At 34.1% G+C, this 27453-nt stretch overlaps 2 protein-coding genes across 5 annotated transcripts; one reads left to right on the forward strand and one right to left on the reverse strand.

The window, feature by feature from the left end:
• Window positions 1–1852: 1852 nt before the first annotated feature.
• Window positions 1853–25975, forward strand: LOC6033144 (ankyrin-1). Of its 4 annotated transcripts, none has more exons than XM_038256327.1 (7): window positions 1853–2204; window positions 19340–19616; window positions 19678–20099; window positions 20222–20239; window positions 20415–20653; window positions 24999–25151; window positions 25212–25975. In XM_038256327.1, exons 2-7 carry the CDS (start codon window positions 19354–19356, stop codon window positions 25527–25529), a joined length of 1413 nt encoding a protein of 470 aa, XP_038112255.1. In that variant the 5' UTR covers window positions 1853–2204; window positions 19340–19353; the 3' UTR covers window positions 25530–25975. The 4 variants fall into 4 exon arrangements, with proteins under 4 accessions (XP_038112255.1, XP_038112252.1, XP_038112253.1 ...); XM_038256324.1 differs by lacking the exon at window positions 1853–2204 and adding an exon at window positions 2217–2460; XM_038256326.1 differs by lacking the exon at window positions 1853–2204 and adding an exon at window positions 10434–10688.
• A 36-nt stretch (window positions 25976–26011) lies between these two features.
• Window positions 26012–26583, reverse strand: LOC6033140 (INO80 complex subunit C). Its single transcript, XM_001843578.2, has 2 exons — window positions 26329–26583; window positions 26012–26269 (listed from the first exon to the last, which is right to left on the reverse strand). The coding sequence occupies exons 1-2, from the start codon at window positions 26474–26476 to the stop codon at window positions 26073–26075; spliced, it is 345 nt and encodes a 114-aa protein (XP_001843630.2). The 5' UTR covers window positions 26477–26583; the 3' UTR covers window positions 26012–26072.
• Window positions 26584–27453: the final 870 nt, after the last annotated feature.

Genomic DNA, 27453 nt, shown 5'->3' on the forward strand with positions numbered 1-27453 from the left:
TTAATCTCTTAAAATCTAAATATAAATGAAAGTACTGTGAAATTCCAGTGTTTTGTAATGGCATGCCATGATTTTTTATTTCGTGGTGATTATTCATTTTTATAACCTTTTTTGGGGGAATCCTGGATAGAAATTTATTTAAAGCGAACTCTTTATTTTAGCAATTTTCATGTTTATCCTTGAATTTATACTGAAATTGTTGAATCATCATTCACCGAACTTCCCTGTAGACTGAAAAATTATTAAATTCTATATCTTTTTTTTTCAATTTAGACGACATAACAACGATCAAAACAAAATTTGTATAAAAACTTTCATTAGGATTCTTTAAAAAAATAGCTCATATTTCTAACAATTTATGTATATTTAATACATATTTGTGCAACAAAAATTAAATACACAGCTAAACAAGTAGTAATCCAGCTGCGTGTAAAAGACCTGGGTGTAAAATAAATGTTGCATTATTTTATGCAATTTTATGTAATTTTACACCCTGAAATATGTAGCCCATCAGTATGGACACCTACTTGACCGAAATGTCAAGCCCATATATGCGTTTATCCTTTCAGCTTTTCATCGGTCTGATGGCCGAGTGGGCTAAGGCGCCAGTACTTACTATGGATGCTGGGTTTGAATTCCGTCGGTTGCAACTTTTTTTTGTGTTTTAAAATATTGTACATGCAGTGTGTAATATTAAGTGTTTATTTTGACAAAGGTGATGTGCATGCTTTTGCATGCGATTTCACCATCGGATTTTTTGCTGTATATGTTTTGAAACAGTTGGTTCATTTGTTTTACGGAAAATATTTGATAAAAACCGAGTTTGTTTTGTCAAATGTCGGACTGACTCTGGAGAAAAGTACTCTAGGCTTCATCCAAATCATTCAGATGCACTACTTTTTATAAAAAAAATGAATTTATTTGCAAATACTTTGTCATGTTTCATCTTTGGGAAAAACTGCGATTTTTTTAAATCTACACCCAAAATTCCGAGTCGAGAGAATCGTTCCCTCAAAATTTATTGAGGTCTCAGCGCCTAAATCGAGAGAACAATGCTACCAACTCACACCACCATAACAAATGAGTTCATTCGTTAATTGAAACAATAAATCTCCAACAAGTGTCATACATTGACATCTGACCATTCCTGGTTCACCAAGCTGTGGTGGCCGAGGCAGTTAAGTCATTGAGTTAGTATGTCAAAGGTATCTGGTTTGATACTCGTAGTCGACACTTTTGGTTTTTTGTTTTGACGGATGAACTTTTTTTGCAAATGAACCTCGATAGAATAATTCTCTCGCCAATCCCGAGCTGTGTTCTCTGTGTCCGTGAATGGTGCCACTATTCTCTCGACTCGAGGCCATAATTCTCTCGGACGAGCGCTGCCTAGTTTTGGGTGTAGGGATCCAATTTCTCACACTATTTCTCTTCATAATTTTTATGGCAATATAAAATGTTTAGTGAAATTCAACATGTTCCCAACGACACCCTACAGTATGGCAAATGCGCGTCGCGACGCTCGCTTTTCCGCAAAACAAGGAACTAACCGAGAATAGCGTCCATACGGGGATGGAAATGGATTGGAGGGAGTGGGGGGAGACACAGCTTAAGCTGATCACATCCTCGTAGTATTGGTGCAGCTGGGAAAAGTGGCGTCTTTTCGCGAATCTGGTTAGTTAGTTAGCGCTTGTTTTGTAGTTTGGCAGCGGCTTATTAAAAGTTGTTTTTGCTTCTTTTATGGCGTTCTCCCATCATCACTTGACTTAAGTTGAGCCAATATCTGATTGTGTGAGTGTGCAAAGGGATTTTCCGATTTTCCGCGTTTTCTTTGTATTGAAATGTGACCCAGACCAGGCCAATCGACCGGAGCCTGCTGAACAGCAGTCAGTTCACGTCGATCCTCCGAAGAGGAAAGTGAAAACTTGGAAAAGTCCTGAAGGAAAAGCGACAAAAGTCCGGAAAAGTTGTTCAACACTGCTGTCCGGGAAAGTTTTGACCCGCTTGCCAACCGAGAAGAGAAAATAGTGTGTGCGATTCTTTGTCTTGAACTTGGGAATAGTTGGAAACAAAAGTGTTCTTGATTAAAACGCAATTGAATTCTGAGTGACGAAATTAAAGTGATAACTGCGTGCAAATAAGTGAAGCGAAACCAAACTAAAGTGAGACATTTTATCCGAAGTTTTGTGTTTTTAAGGCATTTTCGAGTAAGTACATTCGGTTTGTGTTGTTGGTGTTACAATAGTTGTTTTTATTTCACAAATCATATGTAACTAACGTATGGCTTACAAGAAAAGCGAAGATTGACAGTTCACACACACAAAAAAAAAAAAACGTTTGAAGACTCAACCAATCTCGCACTGCGCATTCAGATGTGGACTATTTCGGTGGTTTTTGAAAGTGTGCAGTACTTAGATCATTGGGGCAACGATTGGCTGTTTAGTCTGCGCTACGTAAGCCGAGGTAATTTAGGTTACTTATTTAAAAAAAAAAACCGTAAACTTTCCAAATAAAAATATGTAATTTAATGGTTTGAATTTTACAATAATTTTGGAAGTATAGTAAATTTTAGAAGATTTGCCAATTTTTGTTTGTTCAAAGTATCGACAGATCTTCCAAAAGCAGTTATTTGACAGTTAGCTTTAATCATTAATAATCTATGCAATTTTAAAATAAAATCAAAATAAAACGCAATTTATAACATGCCAAAGTTTGAACAGTGACACAGAATGACTATCAGACTAAATAGAACTATTTTTTGTACTGTTCCCAATTTTTGTTTACTTTTAAATCGAAGCAGATTAACCTTTAATTATGTAGTCCACCTTTAAACAATATGGTCAAGAAATAGCGATTAATAGAGAAATCAAAGAATCTAAAATTGTAAAAAATCAAAACATGAAATATTGAAACATTAGTTCAAATATCTAGAAAAATAATACATTCAATAAAATTCTAAACTTAAATTCAAAAATTTGAACAAAGTCCGTCGGGTAATCGAAACTTGATTTTTTTGGTTTTAATCAAAATTTTGCCCAACTCTGAAAAAGATTTACTAATATCCGAAGTTTCTGTAAAATCCAATCTAATCATAGATTTTTTGATAAAATTTAAGATTTTTTAAATTATTTTTGGATTTTTAATGTTAAATTTTTATTTGGAGCTTTAATATTTTAGAATTTCTAAATCTTGAAAGTTTGAAATTTTATAAAGCTATATTTTCAAAATTTTAGAAATTTTTTGGATTATTAAATGTTAGGATTTTAAAATTTAAGAATATTTAAATATTAGATTTTATTAATTAATGATTTTTTTAAATTTAGAATTTTGAAATTTGAGACATTTTACATATATTAGTTGTTTTTTAAAATTTAAGTATTCATAATATATAAAATCTGTTAATTTCAGAAGTTTTGAATTTTTGATTTTGAAAAAAAGATTTAAAAAAATCAATTTAAGAATTTTTCAATTTCAGAATAAAAAAAATTCAGAACCTTCAAATTTAAGAAATTTTTGATTTTTTTTTGAAAATTTTGAACTCTGAAATTGTATAGACCTATATTTAAAAAATTTTACACCAGAAAATTTTTGGATTATAAAATATTAGGATTTTTTAATTTTGGAATATTTAAATATTAGATTTTATTAATTTAAGAATTTTTAAAATTTAGAATTTAGAAATTTGAGACATATAACATTTCACATATTTTAGTTGATATTTTTTTAAATTCAAGTATTCATAAATTATAAAATCTGGTAATTTCAGAATTAAGGATTTAAATTTAAAAAAAAATCAATTTTAGAATTTTTCAAAAATCGGAGAATTTTTGATTTAATAATGCTTAATTTTTTTTAATTTAAGAAACCCCAGATTTTTTAATTTTTTTTAATAGCATTCTTTTTGCATTTATTTTCTTATCTATATTTTTTAGTTCCAGATTATATTTTTTCAATTTTAAAATCCTAAATATTCAGATTTTGGAATCATATTTTTTTTTATTTGTTATTGCTTAATTATTGAATCTTATAATTTCAGAATGTTGAAATTTATAATTTTTGAAACCTTAGAATTTTTAAGAAACATATTTTTAACTTTGGAAAACTTAGAATTTTAGAAATTTTGAATTTCTGAACTATTGAATTTAAGAACTTTTAAATTTGAGAACTATTTTTTTAAGTTAAGAATTTTAGATTTTTTGATCTCTAATTTTTTTTTATTTCAGAATTTGAGAATTTTTTATTTAATAATGTTTCATTTTTAAAATTTTATAATCACCAAATTTTATAATTTTTGATGTTTTAAATTCCAGACTTTTCACATTTATTTTTATTTATTTTAGAACCTTAAAAGTACTGAATTTTTAAATTTAAGAAATTTTCTATCCTATGTATGTTTTTTTCAAATTTTTTTTTGATTTTTAAAATTTTCAGATTTTGGAATCTATTTTTTTTAAATTTTGTAATTTTTTAATTATTGATTTTTTTTTTATTTCAGGATGCTGAAATTTTTAATTTTTGAAACTTGATTTTTGACATTTTTATAAATTTATATTTAATTTTCAAAAAATAAAAAAAATAGATCTTAAATTTCTGAACTTTAAAATAAAAGAACTATTGAATTTTAGAACTAATAATTTTCGAATTTTTGATTTATTAACTCTTAAAATTTTGTTTTTTTGGTTTAATAAATAATCTTAGAATTATTATTTTTTCAATTTCAGAATTCTTAATTTTTTTAATTTTTATGTTTTAGAATTTTGATGTTTAAGAATTTTAAATTTTTCAAATTAAAAAAAAAATCTGAATTTTAAAAATGATTTTTATGTTTCGAAACTTTTTTAAATTCAGAAATTTTAAATTTTTGAGTTTTCAAATTTAAGAATTTATTTTTTTCCCAAAATTGTTTGTTGAATAATAAAATTATAGAATTCAAAATTTAAAAACGTCCGAATTTTTGTTTTCTAGAATCTTAGAATTTTCTGATTTCTTTTTTTAAATTGTTAGAGATTTTGATTTTAAAACTGTAAGATAATCGAATTTTAGATGAACGAATATAAACAAAAATGATAAAATAGAATTGACTTTAAACTTAAGCTTTTTTTTATTTTAAACATAAACTTTGAAATTTTTTCACAACGGCCTTATTTATAATGATAAGAATTATTTTAGCATACTTTTTTCAAAAAAAAACGATGCTCCAATTTTGACGTTTTGACCAACGGAAAAATGATTCAAAAAGTGTCAAACTAAAAAACGTCAAACGATCAGAGTTCTACTGTACGGAATCGGAATCGCGTTGCACTTAACGCTCAAAAGGTCATTTCCAGGTTCGACACTTCCGGGTTTATATTTAACCAGATGGAGCCATCCGATCGTCTGGAGCACATCGAGACTGCACTCATTAATCTCGCGGCTTAATTTCGCTCACTATTTTAGTGCAGTGGCACGTGATATTAGATTTTCCTTCTTTTCCCCTCCTTGCGATGGAAAACTACGGCGAAATACTGCGTTTCAGCACGCCATTTCGCACGGCGAATGGTCATTAATTTCCACCCCGCGCGCGAGAGCCACATTGTCTTCGTCAATATTGTGACAGGTTCCTGGGGTGGGACGACAATTGCGCGAGAAATTCACAAATATTATTGTTGCTTTGTGCAAGGTTTTCCTGTACAATAAGATCCCATTTGCAATTCCTGAAGAAGGTAAATAAGAAACAAAAAAAAAAAACTTAATTTATTGCGAATGTTAATCATCGGTGCTGTGGGGAAAGACTAACTGCGCACACGGCGATACCCTTTTAGGGGGGAAATAGAATTGGCCAGCGAACTTTTGTTGGCTCCTTTCCCAAAAGTCGGGGATGTTCTCTTGATATGCGATGTCACTCAGAGCGGCCGATTTGGCAACACATTTGTTTTGTTTTTAAAAATATCGCCGCGACAAGCTGTCTGTCCGGCTTAGAAGCGTTTGTAACAAGTTGATGAATTTGTGTTTAGCTTGACTAGTTTTCTTCAGCAAATTCTAGGAACTTCTTCAAAATGCAAAAGCATCTCAGTCGACACTAGAGGTGGGCACTAAAAGAGCGAGCCATTCAAAGAGCCGATTCTTTTAAAAGAGCGAACGAGCCGTGGCTCACAAAAAAGAGCCGCGGTTCTTTTTGAAACTCCGGTCTTTTTGAAAGAACATTTCAATGCTTATAAACAATTAATCCCAAAATTGTCGCAAGGTTGTACTTCAGGATTAAAAAAACGGCAGGTTAAAGATGGGATATTTTCCGAAATGTTGAGAGCGCTCATCAACATATATTAAAAGACTCTAAATAGCCCATATCTGAACACCACTTCAACGTTTTTAAACTCATATTTTTCAGTTTGGTGTTATTTTTTTAAATTCCAAAGTGAATGATTTTCTAAACAAAGTAAAAAAAAACTATTCATTAACCCTTTACAACCTAACCCCGCCTTTAGACGGGCTTCGATCTAAAAAATCGCCAAAAATCAATTTTCCAACCGATTTTTGATCTTTCAAAAGCATTGGAAAGAAGAACTCTTAAAATTTTAGAAAATTTCAGGGTTGGAAGTTTAACTTGTTTTATGTGACTTTGCCAACGTTTTTAAAAATGTCATTTTTTAGGGGTCAACTTTGGCTGTGTTTTTTACTAACATTTCCTATATTTTCAGTAAAAAGAAGTATGCAGTAATTTTTCTAGTGTCCCAGACTATGCCTCTACGCATTTATTTACAATTTAAATGATAATGGTTTCATCTTATAGCAGAAAATGTGAAAAACATGCAAAAAATTGAAAAAGTGACTGTAAAAACGTGAAAAAATTAGATAGGCGAAATGTAATTATATTAGGTGGTAGAGTAGGCCAAATACTACCAAAAACAAACATAAACTTAACAAGATAAATGCAAATTAAAATACTAAAAATGAAACAAGAAAAACATAAAACAAGAGAAGTAAAGTTTTTCGTAGAACAAAAGTTGCTCAAAATTACCTCCTAAACACGGGAAAAATAAATATTTTCGAAAAAAAAAATTGGGCAGTAGAGGGTTAACTGACTGATCGTTAATTAATCCGAATATAAATTAAAGCACTTCAAGTTGCTTAATTTGGAGAATTTTACCAAAGTATGATAAATAGCCTCAAGATGTTGGAAAATAAAATCAAATCCTCCTTCTCGAATAAACTTTAACATTTGTCGAATTTATCGATTAAATCAGAATGAAGAAAACAATTCGCAGAATATTATCTCCAAATATCTGCATTTGTTCAAGTTTGGCACAAATAAACGCAATTTCATAGAATTAAGAACAATTTTCTAAAAAAATCTAGATTAAAGTTTGGGTACCATTCAATTATTCAAACGTTTAGATATCATGACATATTGACCGTAAAGACTTATGGTTTACAAACGCATTTTCACGTTTTTAGTTTTTTTTTTTAATTTGATTTATACAAGTCAATAAAAAAAAACCTTGAAAAACCACACAATTCCATTTTTACCAAAATTTTGAAAAAGAGCGAAAGAGCCGTTCCAAAGAGCCGCTCTTTTTAATGAGCTAACGAAAATGAGCGGCTCATAAACAAGAGCGGTTTTGCCCACCTCTAGTCGACACTATGATTGTCGTTCTTCGCTATCTCAATATTGTTCCATTTGTCAATGGTTACTTCATTCCCGCCAACTCCCGTTGAGTTGACTAATCGGAATTCCAAAACGGAATCTATTCGAATCGTTTACGAATTCCGTTTCAAACGCATCAACCGGTTCCGTGTTGAGTTGACTGGGGAATTACATATTTTGTAGCTTTCTTTTTCTCAAAATCTTATTTAGCTCGAAGGTGAATTTAATTTTTAGGTCTAGAGGACTTAAAAACAAATATCTTCTGTAAGACTGAGCAATACTTTAGAATTTCGCAATTTTTTTCAAGTTCTTTCAACTTTTTTGATTTTTTTTTGTATGTAACTTTGTTGAGGGAATCTTTGTAAAAAACCACAGGGGTGCCCTAATTTTGAATGGCGGGTCAAATTTGAAGCTCACATGAGCTTGCGGGCCAAAAGTGAAAAAGTGTTTATTAAAATGATATTAAATTAAGTTATCATGATCTGTAAAACCAAAAAATACATTTATTCGCTGATTTTTTTTTAATTTCATGATTTTTTTTAATTTTTGGCATTTAAATATTAGAGAACAGAAAATTGCATTTTTTGAACAGTTTTGTTTAAAAAGTGTCTAATCAATTGGGTCAAATTTATAAGAATAAACAAAACCAAATGAAATCTGAAATTTTTTATCCAAAAGCTTTTTATTGCCTCACAAACATTAAAATCGGGTTAGCCGCTGAAAATATGTTTAAAAGATTTTAATTACCACGAACTTGTCAAAGTCAAGGGGAGGTTGAAGAAAATCCTAATGTCATGAATATAATAAAAATGGAAATAGGGTGTTTAATTGAATGCTCTTGTATTTTCATTAATCTTTTAATTATTATTTTGAAAAAAATCAATCGTGTGACGCAAACTATGAAAATCTGTATAATTTTATTTATTAACAAAGTGCAACTTTAATGATAAATCGGATTTTTCGACAATTAATCCTTCAGTTTTATAAAATTTTAATCAATTTTAGGTCTGCCTGAATCAGATGTTAGTCAATTAGATAATTCAGATTCCAAATGTCAATTTATATAAATGTCCACACGGAGAAAAAACAGTTACCAAAATCGTGAACAAGCGTTCATGAAAATGGGAACCACGTTTTACAAAATCGTACCATGGGATTTGAACACTTTGTTCAAGGTTCCCATTTTCATGAACGCTTGTTCACGATTTTGGGAACTCTTTTTTCTCCGTGCAACTGAGTACGAATTCCAAGGGGAAGGTTTCTAAGTGTTAAATAAGTGTGAGGCCCAGCACATAAGAAAATAGGGCGCTATTACTTTTAAATTAGTTTTAGCTTTTTTATCAGTTTTCTTTTTTAAACGTATTATAACTCATTATATTATAAATGTTTGATGAAAATTTTGAGGAATTTACAATTTTCAAATACATTTAAACTTAATAATAATATCAATAATATAGATTTATCATCAAAATATTTGTGCAGTATAATCGGGATCCAAGCATGAATAAACCATTACTTTTATATTAACAGACAATGAAAAAGGTTCACCAAAAAGCCTAAACCCTCTTCAACCTAACTGAATTAAAAAAAATACTTTTCGTCACGTTTGGCACGCGGGCCATACTTTGGTCATCCCTGATTTTGCATCATTATTTTTTCAAAAAATTGAATCTTGAGAAGAGATTTTCTGATTGATTTGATGTCTTCAGAAAAATTGTAGGTTATGATTAGGATTTTTTTTTTGTTTTAGGGGACCAAAAAATCTTTTACGCTTAAGTTTTGGATTTTTTCTTAAAACAAAATTTCAAAAATTTTGTACGGCTTTTCTGCCCACCATTGTACGGCTTTTCTGCCCAGATATTAGCACCAGGTGGTAGAGGATGTTCCAAAGCATCTCCTGAAACTTGAATTTCACTAAAATAATTTTTAGATTTGGCTGCCGATGCGAAAAACTAAACGGCTAATATGCCACTCTTATGGGAAATTGCCTTGACAGAGATTTATAGACAAACACTAAAACGCGTTTTTCTCAGAATACTTGATTTGGCATAATAGCCGAATTTTCAATTATGGGCAGTTTTGCTATAAAATAACAAATATTGTACAAGGGTTAGATTGACAAAGGTTTAATCAAATAAAATAAATTGCAAAATTTACGACGCCATATGAACTTCAACCAGAACCCGGCATTCGATTTTGTTTGACAACAAAGAAAAACGAGCCGAGCAAATGAGAGAAAGAGAGTAAACTTTTCCACACTACTACCGTTTGGACTTAAATCTCCATTCACACATTCAAAGCTGCTAATTTTCCTGCCCGACAAAGCTGGCTTAAAAATAGATTCACGATTTCCACAACACACACACATAGAAACACATAATGGCGTAAAGTCAACACCGATCAGATGTTCGGAAAAGCGACGAGAGTAATTCACATAATTGTTTTTGATTTTTTCTATTGTGTATTTAGAAAATACCATAAAAATACTCATAAATTAAATGTTTAAAAGTTTACTGATTGTAAATCAGTTATTTCAAAAATGCTTTATTTGTGATTTATTTTTTATAATTTGTTTTTGCTCTAGTTTAATGATTCCGAATTTATTTTTTGTTAGTTTTCCCAAAAAAAATGAATTTTAAATTTGGCTGCAATATGTCAATACTTTCCTTTCTAAATAATCGCCTCAAGATTGACAACCCTGTTTTGACTGCTTTATTTTCCTTCTCTGCGTGACTTGCTAGTCATTCGTCTATGTTTGCACAGTGCAGACTGAGAGAGAGAAGCCCGTGTGCGCGAGCGATTTGCCAATTAGTTGAAGGAAGCCAAAAGAAAAAAGATCGACTGCAAGTTTTCAGTTAAAACGCAATTTCCCATCCTGCTAAACGTGGGGAAATCCTTTGTTTAATCACTTAACTGGTGCGCACGTGCCAAACCCGCTTGGCTAGCACATCCATCACAGCCGGAACCCTTGAACTGTCGTGCTGAAGAGTAAAAAAGTCGTTTGAAGTTGCCGCCGCGCTCAGGAATCGAACCCGAACCTTCGTCTCAGCAATCATGGACTCTAGAGGTCAGTGATCGTTGTCGCTGGTCGTCGAAGACGACCGCATGGAAGGTTCTACAGAATTTTCCTCTTCCTCAAGCAGTACAAAAAAGGAGGAAAATGGCGTTAGATAATAAGTGTAACACACTTTTGTGCGTTCTCAGCCCAGGATTGACGTCTGACAATGTTTTTTTTCTGTTCCTTCGTGGTTTGACCGCAATTCACGATGTGTAAAAATATCGGTTTCGTAAATACACGAAAACTCTGGCTGGTTTGGGCTGCTCGTGATTGTCGTCACGAGATCGTGAAAAAGCGTTTTATCAGAAACAGCCGGGTGGGGCAAGCAGCTGGGGCATACAAACAATGTTGGGTATGTAATTAATTTTGAACTCAAACTTTTTTTTTAGTTGCTTTGAGTTCAAAAAACCAACTTTAAAAATATTATCAAACAATAATATAATAGAAATTTGAGTAGTTTTCAACAATTTTTCATTCTTCATTTTTTGAGTAGGATGAATCTTTGTCTATGCATTCCCTATGTCAAAAAAAGTCATTAGTTTTTCCATGCAAGTCTCCATACAAAATGGGTATGTATAAGGCTACCAACTCTTGCTGAGCAAAAATCCGTACACTTTGCCGATATGACATCATGGTATAAAAAAAACTGTCAATGAATTATTTATATAAATTAAATTTAATAAATTTGAGAATTAAAAACATAAAACTGTGTCGTTTATACAGCTAACAAATTTCACACGTTGCACGTTTAAAAGTATTCATAAAAAAAACCGTGATTTGAATCAAATCATTATGTTCTTCAATGTTTTTTGTTAAACGTTTTAAAGTTTACAAAATGTCAAGTTTGCTTTTACGTTCTAAGTGTTTTCACGAACACTTTTCCAGAGTTTTTTTTTTATTGAAAAAGTCCTAGAACATGTGAAACACAACAGTTTATAGGACATTTAAAAAAAACTCTAGATTTGTTCATTCAAATGTTCAAATGTTTTCACAAGTTTTAGAAAGCCTTTGGAAATGGATAAATATATATAGTAAGGAATTTCTAAAAGAACAATTCTAGAGCTTTTTAAAGGTCCTATCAACATATGAAAGACAATAGTTCAAAAACTCTAGAATTATTGATAATCAAGTTTAAATTGAGGAAACCCAGGAAAACTCTCCCTTTTTAAATCAAACTCACAGAAAAATAAAAATTTCTACACACAAAAAAATATTTCCGAATGTTACATCATTTATGATGTAACACTTTTGCACGTCATTAAACATTTAAATTTAAATGCAATTTGATGTAAATTTGCAAAAAAATATACGTAAAAACATGATTTTACGTGTGATTCAACCGTTTACGTCGAATCTTACGTTAACATCAACTGAGTTTACATGTAATTATTTTTTTCCGTGTCAAGTAAATTCACATATTTTTTTCTGTGTAGTTAACAAAAGCTTCGACCAAATCATCATGATTAAAAAGATGTTAAAATTCCGTACAAATCCGTATTACACAGAAAAAAATAATCCGGTAAATTTACATCATTTATGATGTACCAAAAGTGCACGTCATTAATGATGCAAATTTACATCGAATTCATTGTAAATTTCAATGCCATCCGACGTAAATATTGCGAACAAACATTGCTTCAGAAAATTGTAATTTTCCGATGAAATCGATGTAATTTTACCCAAGTCCAAATTTTTTTACTCCGTTGAATTTTGAATCTGATGTAAATTTCAAATGCTTTCATAGCTCAATGTTCATTGAAACGACGCACTTTTGTTATAATTTTCTGATCAATTTAAGTACTTGATTTTAATCAAACTGTACTGTTTATTGATAAGAAAAGACAAAAGTGAATCATGCCAAATTACACAAGGCTGATAGCTTGAAAAATAGTATCAGAATAAAAATTCAACGGAGTAATATGAAATTTAACTTAAAGCAACAACAAAATTGCCACTTTGAGAATGCAAGTTGTGATTTTAGTTTTGCGGAATTTATTAGCATTGAAAACATGAACTACTTGGAGTCACTGCGACCACTTAGAGGAATATATACTTACACAGTGCAAATAATTTTACATTATGTTGAAAAAATTGGTAATAGTCTCGTAGTGTCGCGATTTCCTTCAGAATGTTGTGCTTGAAGTCGTTCACTCGCCATTCACCCAACAGGGAGCTGCAACAAACCAGCATGACGTCGTCAGAGCTGGACTTAGTCATCTGCAAACAGGGAGCTGCAACAAACCACAGTATTAGTTTTGTAAATAAATTTAATGTCAAATTTATCCCACCTGCGGAACTGGAACCGGAAGCTTCAAAGAGGCGGATTCCGTCGACGGAGAGCGCGTTGTCGCCAACACGTCACTGCATGCCCAGCGACCCAGGTTTGTTTAACCTTTCTGGTTCTTGACAAACCTCTCTAGAAAAATACCAAATGTAGACTAAGGAGTAAGGACAGGAGATGATCAACAACAACTTACGAGCAATGAACTTAACTGGGCGATACATCTAGGCCGCATGGGCAACGGGATCAGTCCTCCCGTATCCTGTGCGTTCAAGTCGGCACCGTGCTTCAGCAGATATTTCGTCACTTCCAAGTTGTCTAAACCATCTGGGTAAAATTAGGGGAGGTTAGTTTTAAAAATTACAGCTTTTCTTCAACTATTTTACCAGCTAAATGGAGCGTAGGTGCACGTAGATACACGTACCTTGCCGCAGATTGGCCACATCCAAGTCGCCCTCGGCTCATATGCCCGTGTTGCTGTTTCAGTAGAACGATTACAGCGCCAACAACAGCGACGGAATCTGGTCGGATAAAATTGCTCACCATGCCGCCAAATGCCGTTTAAATCGCACTCGCGTTCCCGATGACGATCTCAGCACAGATAAACGTCCGCATTGACACCTTCGGAAACCAAAAGCTGCAGCCGATTCCCGGCAAGAACCGATTAAATTCCGGATCGCAATTTGACATAGACCAGCGACAGGCTTTACGACGTGTCTGTTGTTTTCATTTGATTTTTGTTTTGACATTTTGAGCTCAATGACCTTGAAAAGCGACAGACTGGCTCGACTGGCTTCAAGCCTGAAGCTGTCGGAGTTGCGTGATGGTGTAAAAACATTTCAAATGGGCGAAGATTTAAACAAGGTTGGTTAGTGAAAGTTTTTTTTTTTCGAAGAAGAAAAGCGTACAGCTTGGGCGCAACAAACATATTTCATAAAACGAAGCCTGATTTTGTAAACTAATGAACCTAAAATCCTATTTAAGTTTTGTTTAAAAACTTCATTTTCAATTTAAAATTATTAAAAATCTGTTAAAATATTTTCCATGCGTTTTAATTTTATAGTTTAACATGCCAAACCCGACAAACTTCTTCTTGTCTTTTTTTGATTCTTGACGTCTAGCTTGTTTGCTTTTTCAGCTTTCTGTGATCAAAATTTGAGTTCACGTAAATTTTCCATACAATCTGCAGATGCTCCGGAATCGGTCCTAGAGTGGCCGAAGTGGCATTTTTTAGCATATAAACCTTCCTTGGGCTTACACAAACCTAACGCAACAAAAATCACCTCGATCTGATGCTCCGTATTGATCTGATTCGCGTTCGAACGAAACCGTCGAATTTTTTTATATATATAAGAAGAAGAAGATTTTTATTTTTTTACTAGTTAAAGAAAATTTATTAATGTAGTAATATTTGTGTATACAAAATACGAATAAAACAAAATTTAATGCTAATATAAGTGGTAAGAAAATATTTGCTCCAAATATTTTTTAAAAGAAATTTTTAATTTTGTTTTTAACATAAGTAGTTGCAAAGAACACTTATGAAGAAAGATGCACAAAATCTTAAAAAAAATAAAGTAAAAAATAACAAAACTTAGTTTGCTCAAGTAGGCTAGTAATGAAAAAAATATACGGAGCTAAAAAATTTAGCACAAATGCAAATATTTTGTAAAGAAAAGAATGTTTTTGGCACAACTTATGCTCAGTTCGACTTTTCAAATACCGTTATCAGGGGTGACATTGGGTCTGGGGCATTTTTATGACCGAATCTCACCCCCCCCAAACCCAATGTCACCACGATGACGGTAGTGCAAAACAAAGCCTATCTAGATGGCGCTAATAGGGTCCTAAAGCTCTATGAATATGTTTATATTAGAGATGGGCATAAAAAGAGCGAGCCGCTCAAAGAGCCGGTTTACTGAAAAGAGCGAACGAACCGTGGCTCAGAAAAAAAGAACCGCGGTTCTTTTTATACTTCGGTCTTTTGAAAGAACCGTTTCAGAATGGCATGATTTATGTTATAAATATAATTTATTGAATTTCAAAAAAATATTATTAAATTTGTTTATGAGAATTGAAAATGCAATTTCAAATATTTTAATGCTAATAAAAATTTATCTCAAATGTAAATGATTGTCTAAACAAAATAAAATAAAATTTCATTGCACACTAAAGTATTACCAGAATACGAATTTGAGCATTTCAAATTGCATAATTTGTAAAATATTAACAAAAATCTACTGAATAGTTTAGAGATTTTGAAAAAAAAAATAAACCCTTTTGTCCGATTAAACTTTAGGGTTTATAGATTTTGTCGATTAAATCAGAATGTAGAAAAGAGTTCACAGGTTATTTACTTCAAATAAATCATCAGCATTAGTTCAATTCTTGCAGAAATAAACGCAATTAAAAACATTTTTCCCGCATCCTAGATTTAAGTTTGGATGCCATACTCGAATGTTTAGATTCGAGTAGAAATCTTGACAAAGAGACCACCAAGACCTATGGTTTCCAAGGGCATCTTCTCGTTTTCAGTTTTAATTTGTTTTATCAAATAATTTATAAAAGTCCAATGTGAAATAACTTATAAAATCACACGATTCTTTAAAAAACCCTTTTTATTGAAACTTTGAAAAAGAGCGAAAGAGCCGTTCAAAAGAGCGGTTCTTTTTAATGAGCGAATGAAAATGAGCTGCTCCTAAAAAATAGCGGTTTTGCCCACCTCTAGTTTATATATATCGATAAAGACATGCTAGAATACCATTTTAGTCCACTTTTTTATTTTAATGAAAATTTCTCTAAAATTTGATGTCGAACTGTCAGAGAAAAGACTTTCTGTCAAGAAAAAACGTTAAGTTATTTTTTTAATATTGATTTAAAAATCCGTTAAAACCTCGGTTTAAACCCCTTTGTAGTTATATTGCATCTTTTAATGATGAATTTGAAAATTCTGACACTCATTATTGAGTAAATCGAAAAGTACGCTCTTTTTGTCGGATTAAGAATTTATACAAGTTTTTGGTATGCCAAGTTTACTGTGTAACTCCGACACTTTTGATCTGTCTAAAGTTCTAACCTAACTTTTCAATAGCTGAAAAAATAACAAATATTGAGATGTAGCGGTCGAAAACCACCGAGGACTCGAGGACCGGGCAGGAACCTGCTGTCGGACGTGTACACTTCCCGAGGGCTTCTGAAGCAGGATCGCTGTGAAAATTAGTGTCCGGCCATTCAACACTCGCAAAACACACCATGCCTCGCTCCTTTTGGCCACCAAGTTCCGTTCCAGATAATCGGGTTTGGCGAATCACACCAAAGTCACAGCTCATCAAGATCATGCTGGAGAAAGGTAGATACTTTCGGAATGCCCCATCGACACGGATCCGGCTTTGAAAATCCGGCCTATGTGGACATTCGCGCTGCCAGCAGCATTCTGTGGCTTAGAACCTTTGAAGTGTACGGCATCGATGGGATCCCGAGGTAAGCTTGTGTCTTGTTAACATTCAGCAACAAAACTTCCTACAGACGGCATTTTATCCAGTTCTTACTTGCCACTCCGGAACTGGACTTTCTAGTCCTTCCTCCTAATAGGTTGCTAGTTCCGGTGCAGCTTTCGGCGCCGATCGTGATGTGACGAAACAGGACGAAACTATAAACAATAGTTCTGTAGTATGTTTTCCAAAAGGGCGAAACCTTGTTTATAAACAAACAGTCTACCCACTTTCTCTAGTTCACGTTTAGCTAGAAAGGAATAGGCTGCTTGTTTACACCCAAAGTTTCGGCCTATTGAAGATTTACTGCGGAGTTGCATTTCTTATCTACAATGTTATTGATCCTGGGGAAAAGTTTCACTCGAATTTGAAATCATTAATTTTTTGTTTGTTTACATTATGGAACATTGTTGCAACAAAACATTACATTACATACCTCCTTAATCAGATTCAGTTGTTGTTGTAACAGGCTCTCGTCACAAATAAACAATCAATTACTATTCGATTTGCCGAGAACATCCCGCAGTAAAATTTCACTTCCATTTCGCTGCGCAACAAACATTGAACTGTTTTGGTGTCTTGCGCTTGATCTGTCAACCGCAATGCAAACTAAAAAATGAATTTAGAGGCTTTTTAACTTTACATTTCCAAACATTTACATCAGAAACACATTTACATGCTCTTTATAGTTTCAAATTTTCGATTTGCCAGAACCAAAAGTTATATTTACACGTATTTCATCAATTACGTTTAATCTCATTTTACATGAACGCTGTTTAAATGCAAAACAACTATTTAAATGGAATTTCAAAATTACATTGAGCATGTTTACGTTCAAAGCATGATTTCAGTGTAGGGTAAATTTACATTTTTTTTTCTGTGTATGCGTAAAATTCCCTACAAAAATTCCGGCCTGTTAAAAATCCGCGAAGAGGTTCGAAAATCCGTATGGTAAGGAAAAAATCCGTACAGTTGGTAGCCTTAGGTATGTAAGTGTATCAAATTCTGTATCTTGTGAAGTAATTTTCTGATCGATTCGGAGTTTTCGTCACCAAAGTTGTACACACAAAAAAATATTTCAGAATGTTACATCATTTATGATGTAACACTTTTGCACGTCATTAAACATTCAAATTTGAATGCAATTTGATGTAAATTTGCAACAAATTATACTTAAAACATGATTTTACGTTTGATTTAACCATTTACGTCGAATCTCAAGTTTACATCAACTGAGTTTACATGTGATTAATTTTTTCCGTGTCGAGTAAATTCACATATTTTTTTCTGTGTAGGTTATGATTAGGACTTTTCGGGAAAAATGCTATTAAAGGACAAAAAAACATTATTAAAGTAATATGAAAGAAAATCAAACAGCTTAGAATTTTATATCTTTTTCCCAATTAGTAATTAACTTTTGAAAAGGCGTTGAAAATATAATTTTGCTTATTTTGTATTTTGAACCAAATTATAGATTGTTTGAAACTATTTTTATTTATTTTTTGTTAATTTTTATTGAGAAGAAAAAAAAATTAAGTATTTTTCGATTGCAATTTCGATGTCAAATTTGGTTAAAATGGGGTCGCAGAACTCGAATTTGATGAAAAAGAAATAAAACGAAATTTTTCTTTTTTGTCTGTGATTTGATTATCCGAAGGCCCATACAAACCTTCGGATAATCGAGGCTTCAGATAAACGAGTCTGGACTGTAGTAGTTTATGCTATAAGTTTCAAAATAAGATTCAGCATTGCAGCACGAGTCGTACATTTATCCAACAAGGTTTACCGAGTTTGATAAATACGACGAGTGCTGAAAAACTCAAGTTTTGCAACGAATTGCCAACAACATTGTATGCAATTCCGAAAAACGTTTTTAAATGGAATTTTATGTTTCAACGCATGGATTTAAAACAAATAAAAAATAAACAAATAAAATAATGGCAAATTTTACTTTTCAATACTAGTGTTGAAAAGTTCAACTTTTCAGGACCCATTTCAGTGCTGAAAAGTAGAACTTTCCGGCATTGGAATTGGAAGGTATTAATTTTCAATTCTGTTATTTTTGGAGAAAAGTAGGCCATTTCATCGCTCGAGAATGACAGGAAAAGTAAGTAGTTCTACGATGGAATTGCAAAAAAAACTAATTTTGTTTAAAGGAATCAAGAAACCGACAACAGTTGCTGGTGTTTGCAAAGACTCACAAAAATAAAATAAAAATAAACGGATCTTTTTGGAAAGAATGCCAAAACCCACAGAGCTTTTTGAAAAACTCGTCAATTATATAATTTTTCAATATTTTATATGATTATTCATAAAAAATTACCAGGTAAAACCGAAAAAGCATGTTTTGTATTAAAAATAGTCCTTTTTTAGCAGTACCAGGTATAACAATGAAAGGGCTAGGATAAATTTGAACTTCCCCAGACATCCAGAATAATCGTATTAATATCATAAAAGGTTTCTATGACATATCGGCTGCACTTCTTTTCGCTTTTGTGGAAAAATATCAAATAATAACAAACAAAATATAATGTTTTCCGAAAAATCTTGTGGTTTTAGGTAAAAAAAAATACCGTTTCTGGAAACGTTTGAAGGTATCATGCTTGAAATGTATGCCCGTGATGATTTGTTTCTTTCGGAACCAGAACATTTGGGGAAATGTTTTTTAAATAAATCAAAATTGGTGTAAGAAAGCAGAAATCACTTTCAGCCGTATTCAATCACAGAATTAAAAAAATAATTGTAACAACTGAAGAACAGAGCAAAAAATATCAAAAAACCATGCGCCTCCATAACTTTCTTCTGAACGCAACCCTTTCGATGGAGCCGCTTGATACTTTCAAACCAAAACCATTTTAAAAGAGCAATTTATTTCTCTCCCGCCCCAGGTCGCGTCATCCCGATGCCGGCCGAGTGCGCGGCCAACCCGCTCCAGCGCTCGCTCGCGGACGCCATCATCCGGATGGTGCCGATGGACGAGCTGCGCATCCTGTTGGCGTGCGGGGCCAAGGTCAACGAGCAGGTCACGCAGGGCCTGCGCCCGCTGCACTACGCCGTCTGGCAGAACAACGAGCCGGCGGTGCAGCTGCTGCTGGTGCGGAACGCCGACATCAACGCGATCGACGAGGTCGGGTACAGCGCGCTGCACCTGGCCGCGGAGCATGGGTAGGGCGCGAGCTTGTGACTTGATGGGAGTGATTGCTTGAATTATCTCTTGCTTTTGCAGATACAACGATTTGGCCAAACAGCTGCTGGACGCGGGATGCAAGGTTGACTACCGGGAGCCCACGGATGATCCATACCCGCGGACGACGCTGTGCGATGAACCGCTGCGGCTGGCGTTGAGGAATCGTCACTACGAGGTAGCTCGACTGCTGCTGGAACGTGGTGCCGATCCGAACAAACGGTACTTCTTTGGTTCGGAAATCAACCTAGCCACCGACGTGGAGAGTTTGGAGCTGTTGCTGAAGTTTGGTGCCAACACCGAGGCTCGGGACCGGTCCGGAATTACGCCGTTGATGCGTGCCGTGCGGACCAATGGCAGCATCGACGCGGTTCTGCTGCTGCTTCAGTACGGCGCGGACGTCAACGCTATGACCGATGCCCGGAACGACTACCGGACGGTTCTTCACTACGCAGTGCTTTCGGGTAGGTTATTTGAGAATTGAAGTTCACTTGAAGGTACTTTTAAGATAACAACCTAACTCCTTTCTATCTCTTTTTGTTTGTGGGTTTCGTTGTTCTATCGCTGTCCATTAAACCAAACTCAGGTCTCAAACTTTTCGGTGGTACGTTCAAACGCCCCTTCCAAGTTCGACCGCTCCGACCTTAAGACCTATCTTGACCTCCCCCTACTTTTAAGACCAAGCTACAACTTACAACCTACGACCATACGCAAAAAACGCAACTCATACAACGAGACAACGCACGTGTGTCCGTTTTGTTCTTTCTCTTCTAATACAGGTAATGCCTCGCTCGTAAATCTGCTCATCAAACAGGGTGCCCGGGTGGACATTCCGGCGCCACTGCCCGAACCGGACCGACCCAGCCCGCTGGATTTGGCCGTGCTGCGTGGGGATCCGACGCTGGTGAGGATTTTGCTGGAGAATGGAGCGAATGTTAACAGGTGTAGTCCGATCATTGGATCACCGTTGCACGTGGCTTGTGCGGACAATATTCCGCACCGGGTGGAGATTATGAAGGTGAGATTTGTTTAGTGTAGTTTTAAAACATAAAAGCACTGTTCTATTAAAATCAATCAAAAATATCAAAATATCTAGTAAAAACGTGATGCTGCAATTAGATTTTTTTGTCTCAATTTAACACAGATGGCTTTGTTTTTAAAATTTCCAAGAACTTTTGCAAAAAAAAAAAAAATCAAAAATGGTAAAATTCTAGACTCAATTCAATTTTAATTTCAGTTAAATCAACTGAAATCTATTTAAAATGCATTCTCCTGCGTTTAGAATCATTTTCAGCATGTTTGGGTTAGTTAAAAAATATTTTGAATTTTGATAAATCGATGCAAAAAAAATAATTTTCCGCTAATTATTTTTCCTTTAGATCTTTAATTTTTTGAAAACTAATGATGAACTGTACGAGTTTATAATGCATTTTACAATATTTATTTCATTGAACTTTTGAAATCCTGACTTGTAATTTCAATTATTATTTTTTGCCTTGTTAGGAGTAAGAGAAAAATTACATTTTATACGTCTTCATGCTTCTAATGACAAATGAGCAATTCTCTACCAAAACCGGAAATGGATTTTATTTGTATTTTTTGATTTGACTCAAACTTTGTGGGGGCCTTCCCTATGACCAAATAAGCTATTTTGCGTCATTGGTTCACCCATAAAAGTCTCCATACAATTTTGGCAGATGTCCATACAAAAATGGTATGTAAATATTCAAACAGCTGTAACTTTTGAGTGAATTTTCTGATCAATTTGGTGTCTTCGGCAAAGTTGTAGGTATTGTTGAGGAATTTTGAGAAAAAAATAGGTACACGGAAAAAAAAATTTGCAGATTTTTATCAACTTTTTTTTCACTAAAACTCAATTTCCCAAAATACGTATTTTTTGATTTTCGAGATTTTTTGATATGTTTTAGGGGACAAAAATCCGCAACTTTTGAGCCATAGAGAAACATGGTCAAAAAATCTGCCGCCAAGTTATGATTTTTTGAAAAAATAGTGATTTTTTGAAAAAAATTAAAGTTTCATGCAAAAACAAGTTTGACATTATTTTTTAATGCAAAATTGAATTTGCAATCGAAAATTACTTTACAGATTTTTTGATTAAGGGCTCCGTTTTCAAGATATAGCCACCGAAAGTTTGATTTTAGCGAAATATTTGCAGTTTTTCAATTTTTAAAAATAGTGACCATGAGTGACAATTTCTAAAAATATTTTTTTTGAAAAGTTCAGAAAATTTGCTATAAAATTGTCTAAGAGACATTGAAGATTGGACCTCTGGTTGCTGAGATACAGCGGCTTAAAGAAAAAGAAACACGAAAATTGAAGTTTTCTAAGTCTCACCCAAACAGCCCACCATTTTCTAATGACGATATCTTAGCAACTAAAGGTCCGATTTTCAATGTTAATACATGAAACATTCGTAAAATTTTCCGATCTTTTCGAAAAAAATATTTTGAAAAAAATTAAATCAAGACTAACATTTTTAATGGGCATAATATTCAAAGTTTGGCCCTTTTAAAATGTTAGTCTTGATTTAATTTTTTTCAAAATATTTTTTTCGAAAAGATCGGAAAATTTTACGAATGTTTCATGTATTAACATTGAAAATCGGACCTTTAGTTGCTAAGATATCGTCATTAGAAAATGGTGGGCTGTTTGGGTGAGACTTAGAAAACTTCAATTTTCGTGTTTCTTTTTCTTTAAGCCGCTGTATCTCAGCAACCAGAGGTCCAATCTTCAATGTCTCTTAGACAATTTTATAGCAAATTTTCTGAACTTTCAAAAAAATATTTTAGAAATGGTCACTCATGGTCACTATTTTTAAAAATTGAAAAACTGCAAATATTTCGCTAAAATCAAACTTTCGGTGGCTATATCTTGAAAACGGAGCCCTTAATCAAAAAATCTGTAAAGTACTTTTCGATTGCAAATTCAATTTTGCATTAAAAAATAATGTCAAACTTGTTTTTGCATAAAACTTTGATTTTTTCCAAAAATCACTATTTTTTCAAAAATTCATAACTCGGCGGCAGATTTTTTGACCATGTTTCTCTATAGCTCAAAAGTTGCGGATTTTTGTCCCCTAAAACATATCAAAAAATCTCGAAAATCAAAAAATACGTATTTTGGGAAATTGAGTTTTAGTGAAAAAAAAGTTGATAAAAAAATCTGCAAATTTTTTTCCGTGTACCTATTTTTTTCTCAAAAGTCCTCAACAATACCTACAACTTTGCCGAAGACACCAAATTGATCAGAAAATTCACTCAAAAGTTACAGCTGTTTGAATATTTACATACCATTTTTGTATGGACAGCTGCCAAAATTGTATGGAGACTTGTATGGGTGAACCAATGACGCAAAATAGCTTATTTGGTCATAGGGAAGGCCCCCACAAAGTTTGAGTCAAATAAAAAAATACAAAAAATAAAAATGGTCGAAATCGGCCGATTTTGTAGAGAGTTGCTCAAATAGATTTTATTCTGGCAAAAAATAAGTCTTCTTCTTGCCAAATGATAAGATAAATATTGGAGGTATTTAAAATAATTTCAAAGCTTATTCCTCGCAATGGGTGGCTCAAATTCAGCTGAAATTGAAATTTTATCGATAAATGTGGAGCCAAAAAAAAAACTCGCTTCATCAAAAATATGTCTTCTGCAATCACAGCTTTTAATTATTTTTTTTATTCGCAATGTTATTTGCAAAACATTTTTAAATTATTTTGGAACTTCTATGGCTATGCTAACGATGTCAGAAATTCATTGCACTTTTCATCAAATTTTAATCAAATGTTTGCTTTTATTCTTTTTTTCAGCCAAGATGACGGTCAATCATTTTCAATCAGACCACGCGTTAAGCGCCATATTTTAGCATTGCTATTTGGCTGCGTTAAATGCTCTTCTAGGAGCTTATGGTTTTAAGTGAGCTTTTTGCAAGCCTAATGGCACTTGACATCTACAACACTCTTGGTTTTAAAGAAGCATGCGACAAAACCGTTTGACATGGAATTGTCATCAGGGTTTCAAGCCTCTATTAAAACTTTATTGAAAGCCAGTCGGCTTTTATTTTCACCAGGTTTTATGTCCGAGGCATAAAACCTTGTTATAACCTTTTAATTATCAAGATGCTACCATAAAACCACAATAAAACTAGGTGATGGCAAGTAGGTTATAAAATGTTACATGGGGAAGTAACAAATAAATGAGCAATTCCCTACAAAATCGGCGGAATTCGACCATTTTTTTTTTTTTTTTTGATTTGGCTCAAACTTTGTGAGGGCCTTTCTCTATGACCAAAGAAGCCATTTTGTATCTTTGGTTCTCCCCATACAAGTCTCCATACAATTTTGACAACTGTCCATAAAAAATGGAAGGCAAATATTCGAAATCAGAAAATTTTGAAGGAATTTACTGATCAATTTGGTGTCTTGGGCAAAGTTGTAGGTATTGTGAGGACTATATAGAAAAAAATAATATTTGCCGATTTATTAATAAACTTTTTTTTTCACAAGAGCTCTATTCCCAAAATCCGTATTTTTTTTAATTTCGAGATTTTTTGATATGTTTTAGGGGACAAAATCCAAAAATTTGAAAATATTTTCAGGAATCATGGACACTATTTTAAAAAGTAAAAACAAATGGAATTTATCTCACAAAATTTAACTTTGAATGGCTATATTTTGAAAACGGTGCATTTAATCAAAACAATTGTAAAGTACTATTCGATTTCAAAATCGATATTACATTAAAAAATAAAGTAAAAACAAATATTAGTAAATTTTTTTTTTACAGAAATCACAATTTGAAAAAAATCATGACTCGTCGGTAAAATTTTGGTCCATATTTGGATGGCTTAATAGGAATGGGTTTTTGTACTCTAAAACATATGAAAACAAAAAATCTAAAATTCAAAAATGCGGATTTTGGGAAATTGGATTTTAATTAAAAAATCACCAACTTTTTTTACGTGTACCTTTTTTTTCTGTGTGTTCCTCATCAATACCTACAACTTTATCGAAGACACCAAATCAATCAAAAAATTCGTTGAAAAGTGACAGATTTTTGAATATGTACGTACCATTTTTGTATGAACAGCTGCCAAAATTGTATGGAGACTTGTATGGGTGAACCAATGTCACAAAATAGCTTCTTTGGTCATAGGGAAGGCCCCCCAAAATTCATTTCCGGTTTTGGTAGAGAATTGCTCTAAAGTTAATTTTACAATAAAAACTAATGTTCACTTTTTTAAAGCTTTTTAAAAAAAAAAATCATAACTAATTGTTTAGTCAATATTTATATTTCCCATGAAATTATTTCCAACTTTTGCTCATAATCATTTGATTCCATTCGCAGATGCTCCTATCTTACGGTGCCGACCCGAACGTGCGCGTCGTAGGTGACGTCGCCACCAACGCCATCCTGCGACCGCCGCTAGCCGAGCTGATCGCGAGCAACGAGATCGTTACGCCGGAGGAATTGCGTCTGCTTATGAAATATGGCGCCAGAGTAAGAATTCGCTTTTTTGTCATTTAAATCATTTTTTTAACCAAAGAAATCCCTTCACAGGTCATCCTGAAGACGCAATTCCGCGACCCGGACGGTCTGCTCAACTGTCTCTCCAGCATGGACCCGCAGTCGGACTCGTTCCGAATCGTGCTCGAGGCGGCCGAAGAGTTTGACCCGTGCATGATCCGCCGGAATCAGCAGCTCAACGACGAGCAGCGACAGTTGCTGCTGGACCGTGCCACGACCCCCGTCCCGCTGAAATCCCGCGTTCGAGCCCACTACCGGCGCCTGTTTGGCCGGCAGCTGCCCGAGTTTGTGCCCAGCCTGTTCATCCCCCGGGAACTGCAGAGCTATCTGCTGTACGAGCATAGCTTCTAAGTAGGAAAACTCGACTGACGATGACATCAAGGCTTTAAGGTACAAATTTGTCTGTAATTTTTAGAAAACGCAACCCGATAAGACTTACTCTCAGCTAGAGCTAGAAAGGTGCCCCGTAAAACGGGCACCGAAACGAACATTTTTGTAATTCCCTAATAAGATTGCAAGAAGGAAGAACGCAACTAAATGATAGATTGTTAGATTGTAATTTGTTCCACACTTTTAACAAGAAGAATCGAAACACTGCCACCACTTTTCTGGGATTGCACGCGCAATCGCACGTGTGTGGCTTCCTGGCGAAAGAACCGGCAGAGGCCAACCTTGGCCACAATTTTGTTTTGTGATAGAATTGAACAAGCTTTTGAAACGATTCTTATGAAACCACTGATGTAACTTGTAATACATAATTGTACGTTCAATAAATTACTTGGAATAGTGTCTCAAAACAGGGAGTTTCTCAAGGCAAGAATATCACATCAAAATTTATCCTTAAAAAATAAATATAATTTCAAAAATTCTTTACTTACTGCTAACACTTTCCATTCAAACGATGCTGGTCGCTCCCCTCAGGGCCAAATATCCCGCGGTAAGATCCATCGGCAGGCTGCGCACCGTTTGGAACTCCTCGGCGTTGTGGAACTGCAGCTTTGAATGCGGGTCTGTGTACGGCGCAATCAGACCGGAAATGTCCGAGTACTTTTTGGCTGGGACGAACGAGGGCGGAGCGTTGATGGAGGAATCTGAGCAATGTTGTAGTATTTCAGGATCATGTCCACATTTTTTACGGTAGGTTACTCACATGTCACGTCCGATTCCTTCCAGGGAAGGGTGCGCTCGAGGGCAAGAATCTGCTTCAGCGATTTCCAGGTGCGTTTCTTGTTGCCGGCGATTGGGTTCGTCTCGGCCAGGGCTTGCCGCTTAAAGATAGGTTTGGCCGGAGACTCCATGCTTATTTTACGAGAAAGAAATTTAGCACCGCTTCCTAATTTTATTTTTTAAATTAAATTTTAAAAGCAAAACTCGCAAAACTCAAGACCGCGTTCGGCAAATCGAATGTTTACAAACAGTGTGCAGGGTTGTACACGAAGGAAGATTAGAGCCGGTTCAACCGGTTATACCAGCCGGACCCTAAGATGACAGTTTTCGTGAGTTGCGCGTATTCACCGACAGATGGCCAGTGGGCCTCGTCGGATCCGCCCATTAATTACGCAACTCAAAATTTGCATGGGAAACTTATTTTTCGTGACGGCTTTCGCGGCACGCTCCTTTCAACTGTTCTAGACTAATATTTGGACGAGGCGTATCTCTAAACAAGTTTTTTACAAAAATGATTCCAAACTGCTTATTTTGTCGTTTTAAACCGAAACAAGACAAAAACTATATTTATTTAAACTATTCGCCATTTTCAAAAATTTGGCTAGATAATATCAAAGGCCGCCATCTTAGGCCCACTGGGCCCACAAAAAGAGGTACGCTCAGTTTGTATGGGAGCTGTCAACATGTTCCCGGGCTGGGTTATACACATACAACACTTGACATGCAGGAGGCGCTGCTGCGCAACACGGACACAGAAGAACAGACAGTTGAGTAATTTTTAGTTCAGTTTGTGCGCGTGAGACGGTGCCGGTGCGTGAGATTCTTGAAGGAAAAAAAAAATCTAGAGTTTTTTTGAATAGGTCCTCTTATTCCTAAATTCTCAAATTCTGAGATTTCTAATTAGTCAAAATCATTAATTCCTAAGTTCTGAAATTCTCTAAATTGGGTCCTAAAATGAAGCTTAGATTGCTGATATTATTGTTAACAGCGATAAAGCTTATTTTTCTGAGTACAATGACCCTTTGTACGACCACAAAGAGTTTAAAATGGATTTTTAAATCAATTTTGAAAAATTAACCTCGCGATCCTTCTTGACAGAAAAGCTCCT

Source organism: Culex quinquefasciatus, chromosome 2 (genome assembly GCF_015732765.1).
Source record: "Culex quinquefasciatus strain JHB chromosome 2, VPISU_Cqui_1.0_pri_paternal, whole genome shotgun sequence".
Taxonomy (NCBI): Eukaryota; Metazoa; Arthropoda; class Insecta; order Diptera; family Culicidae; genus Culex; species Culex quinquefasciatus.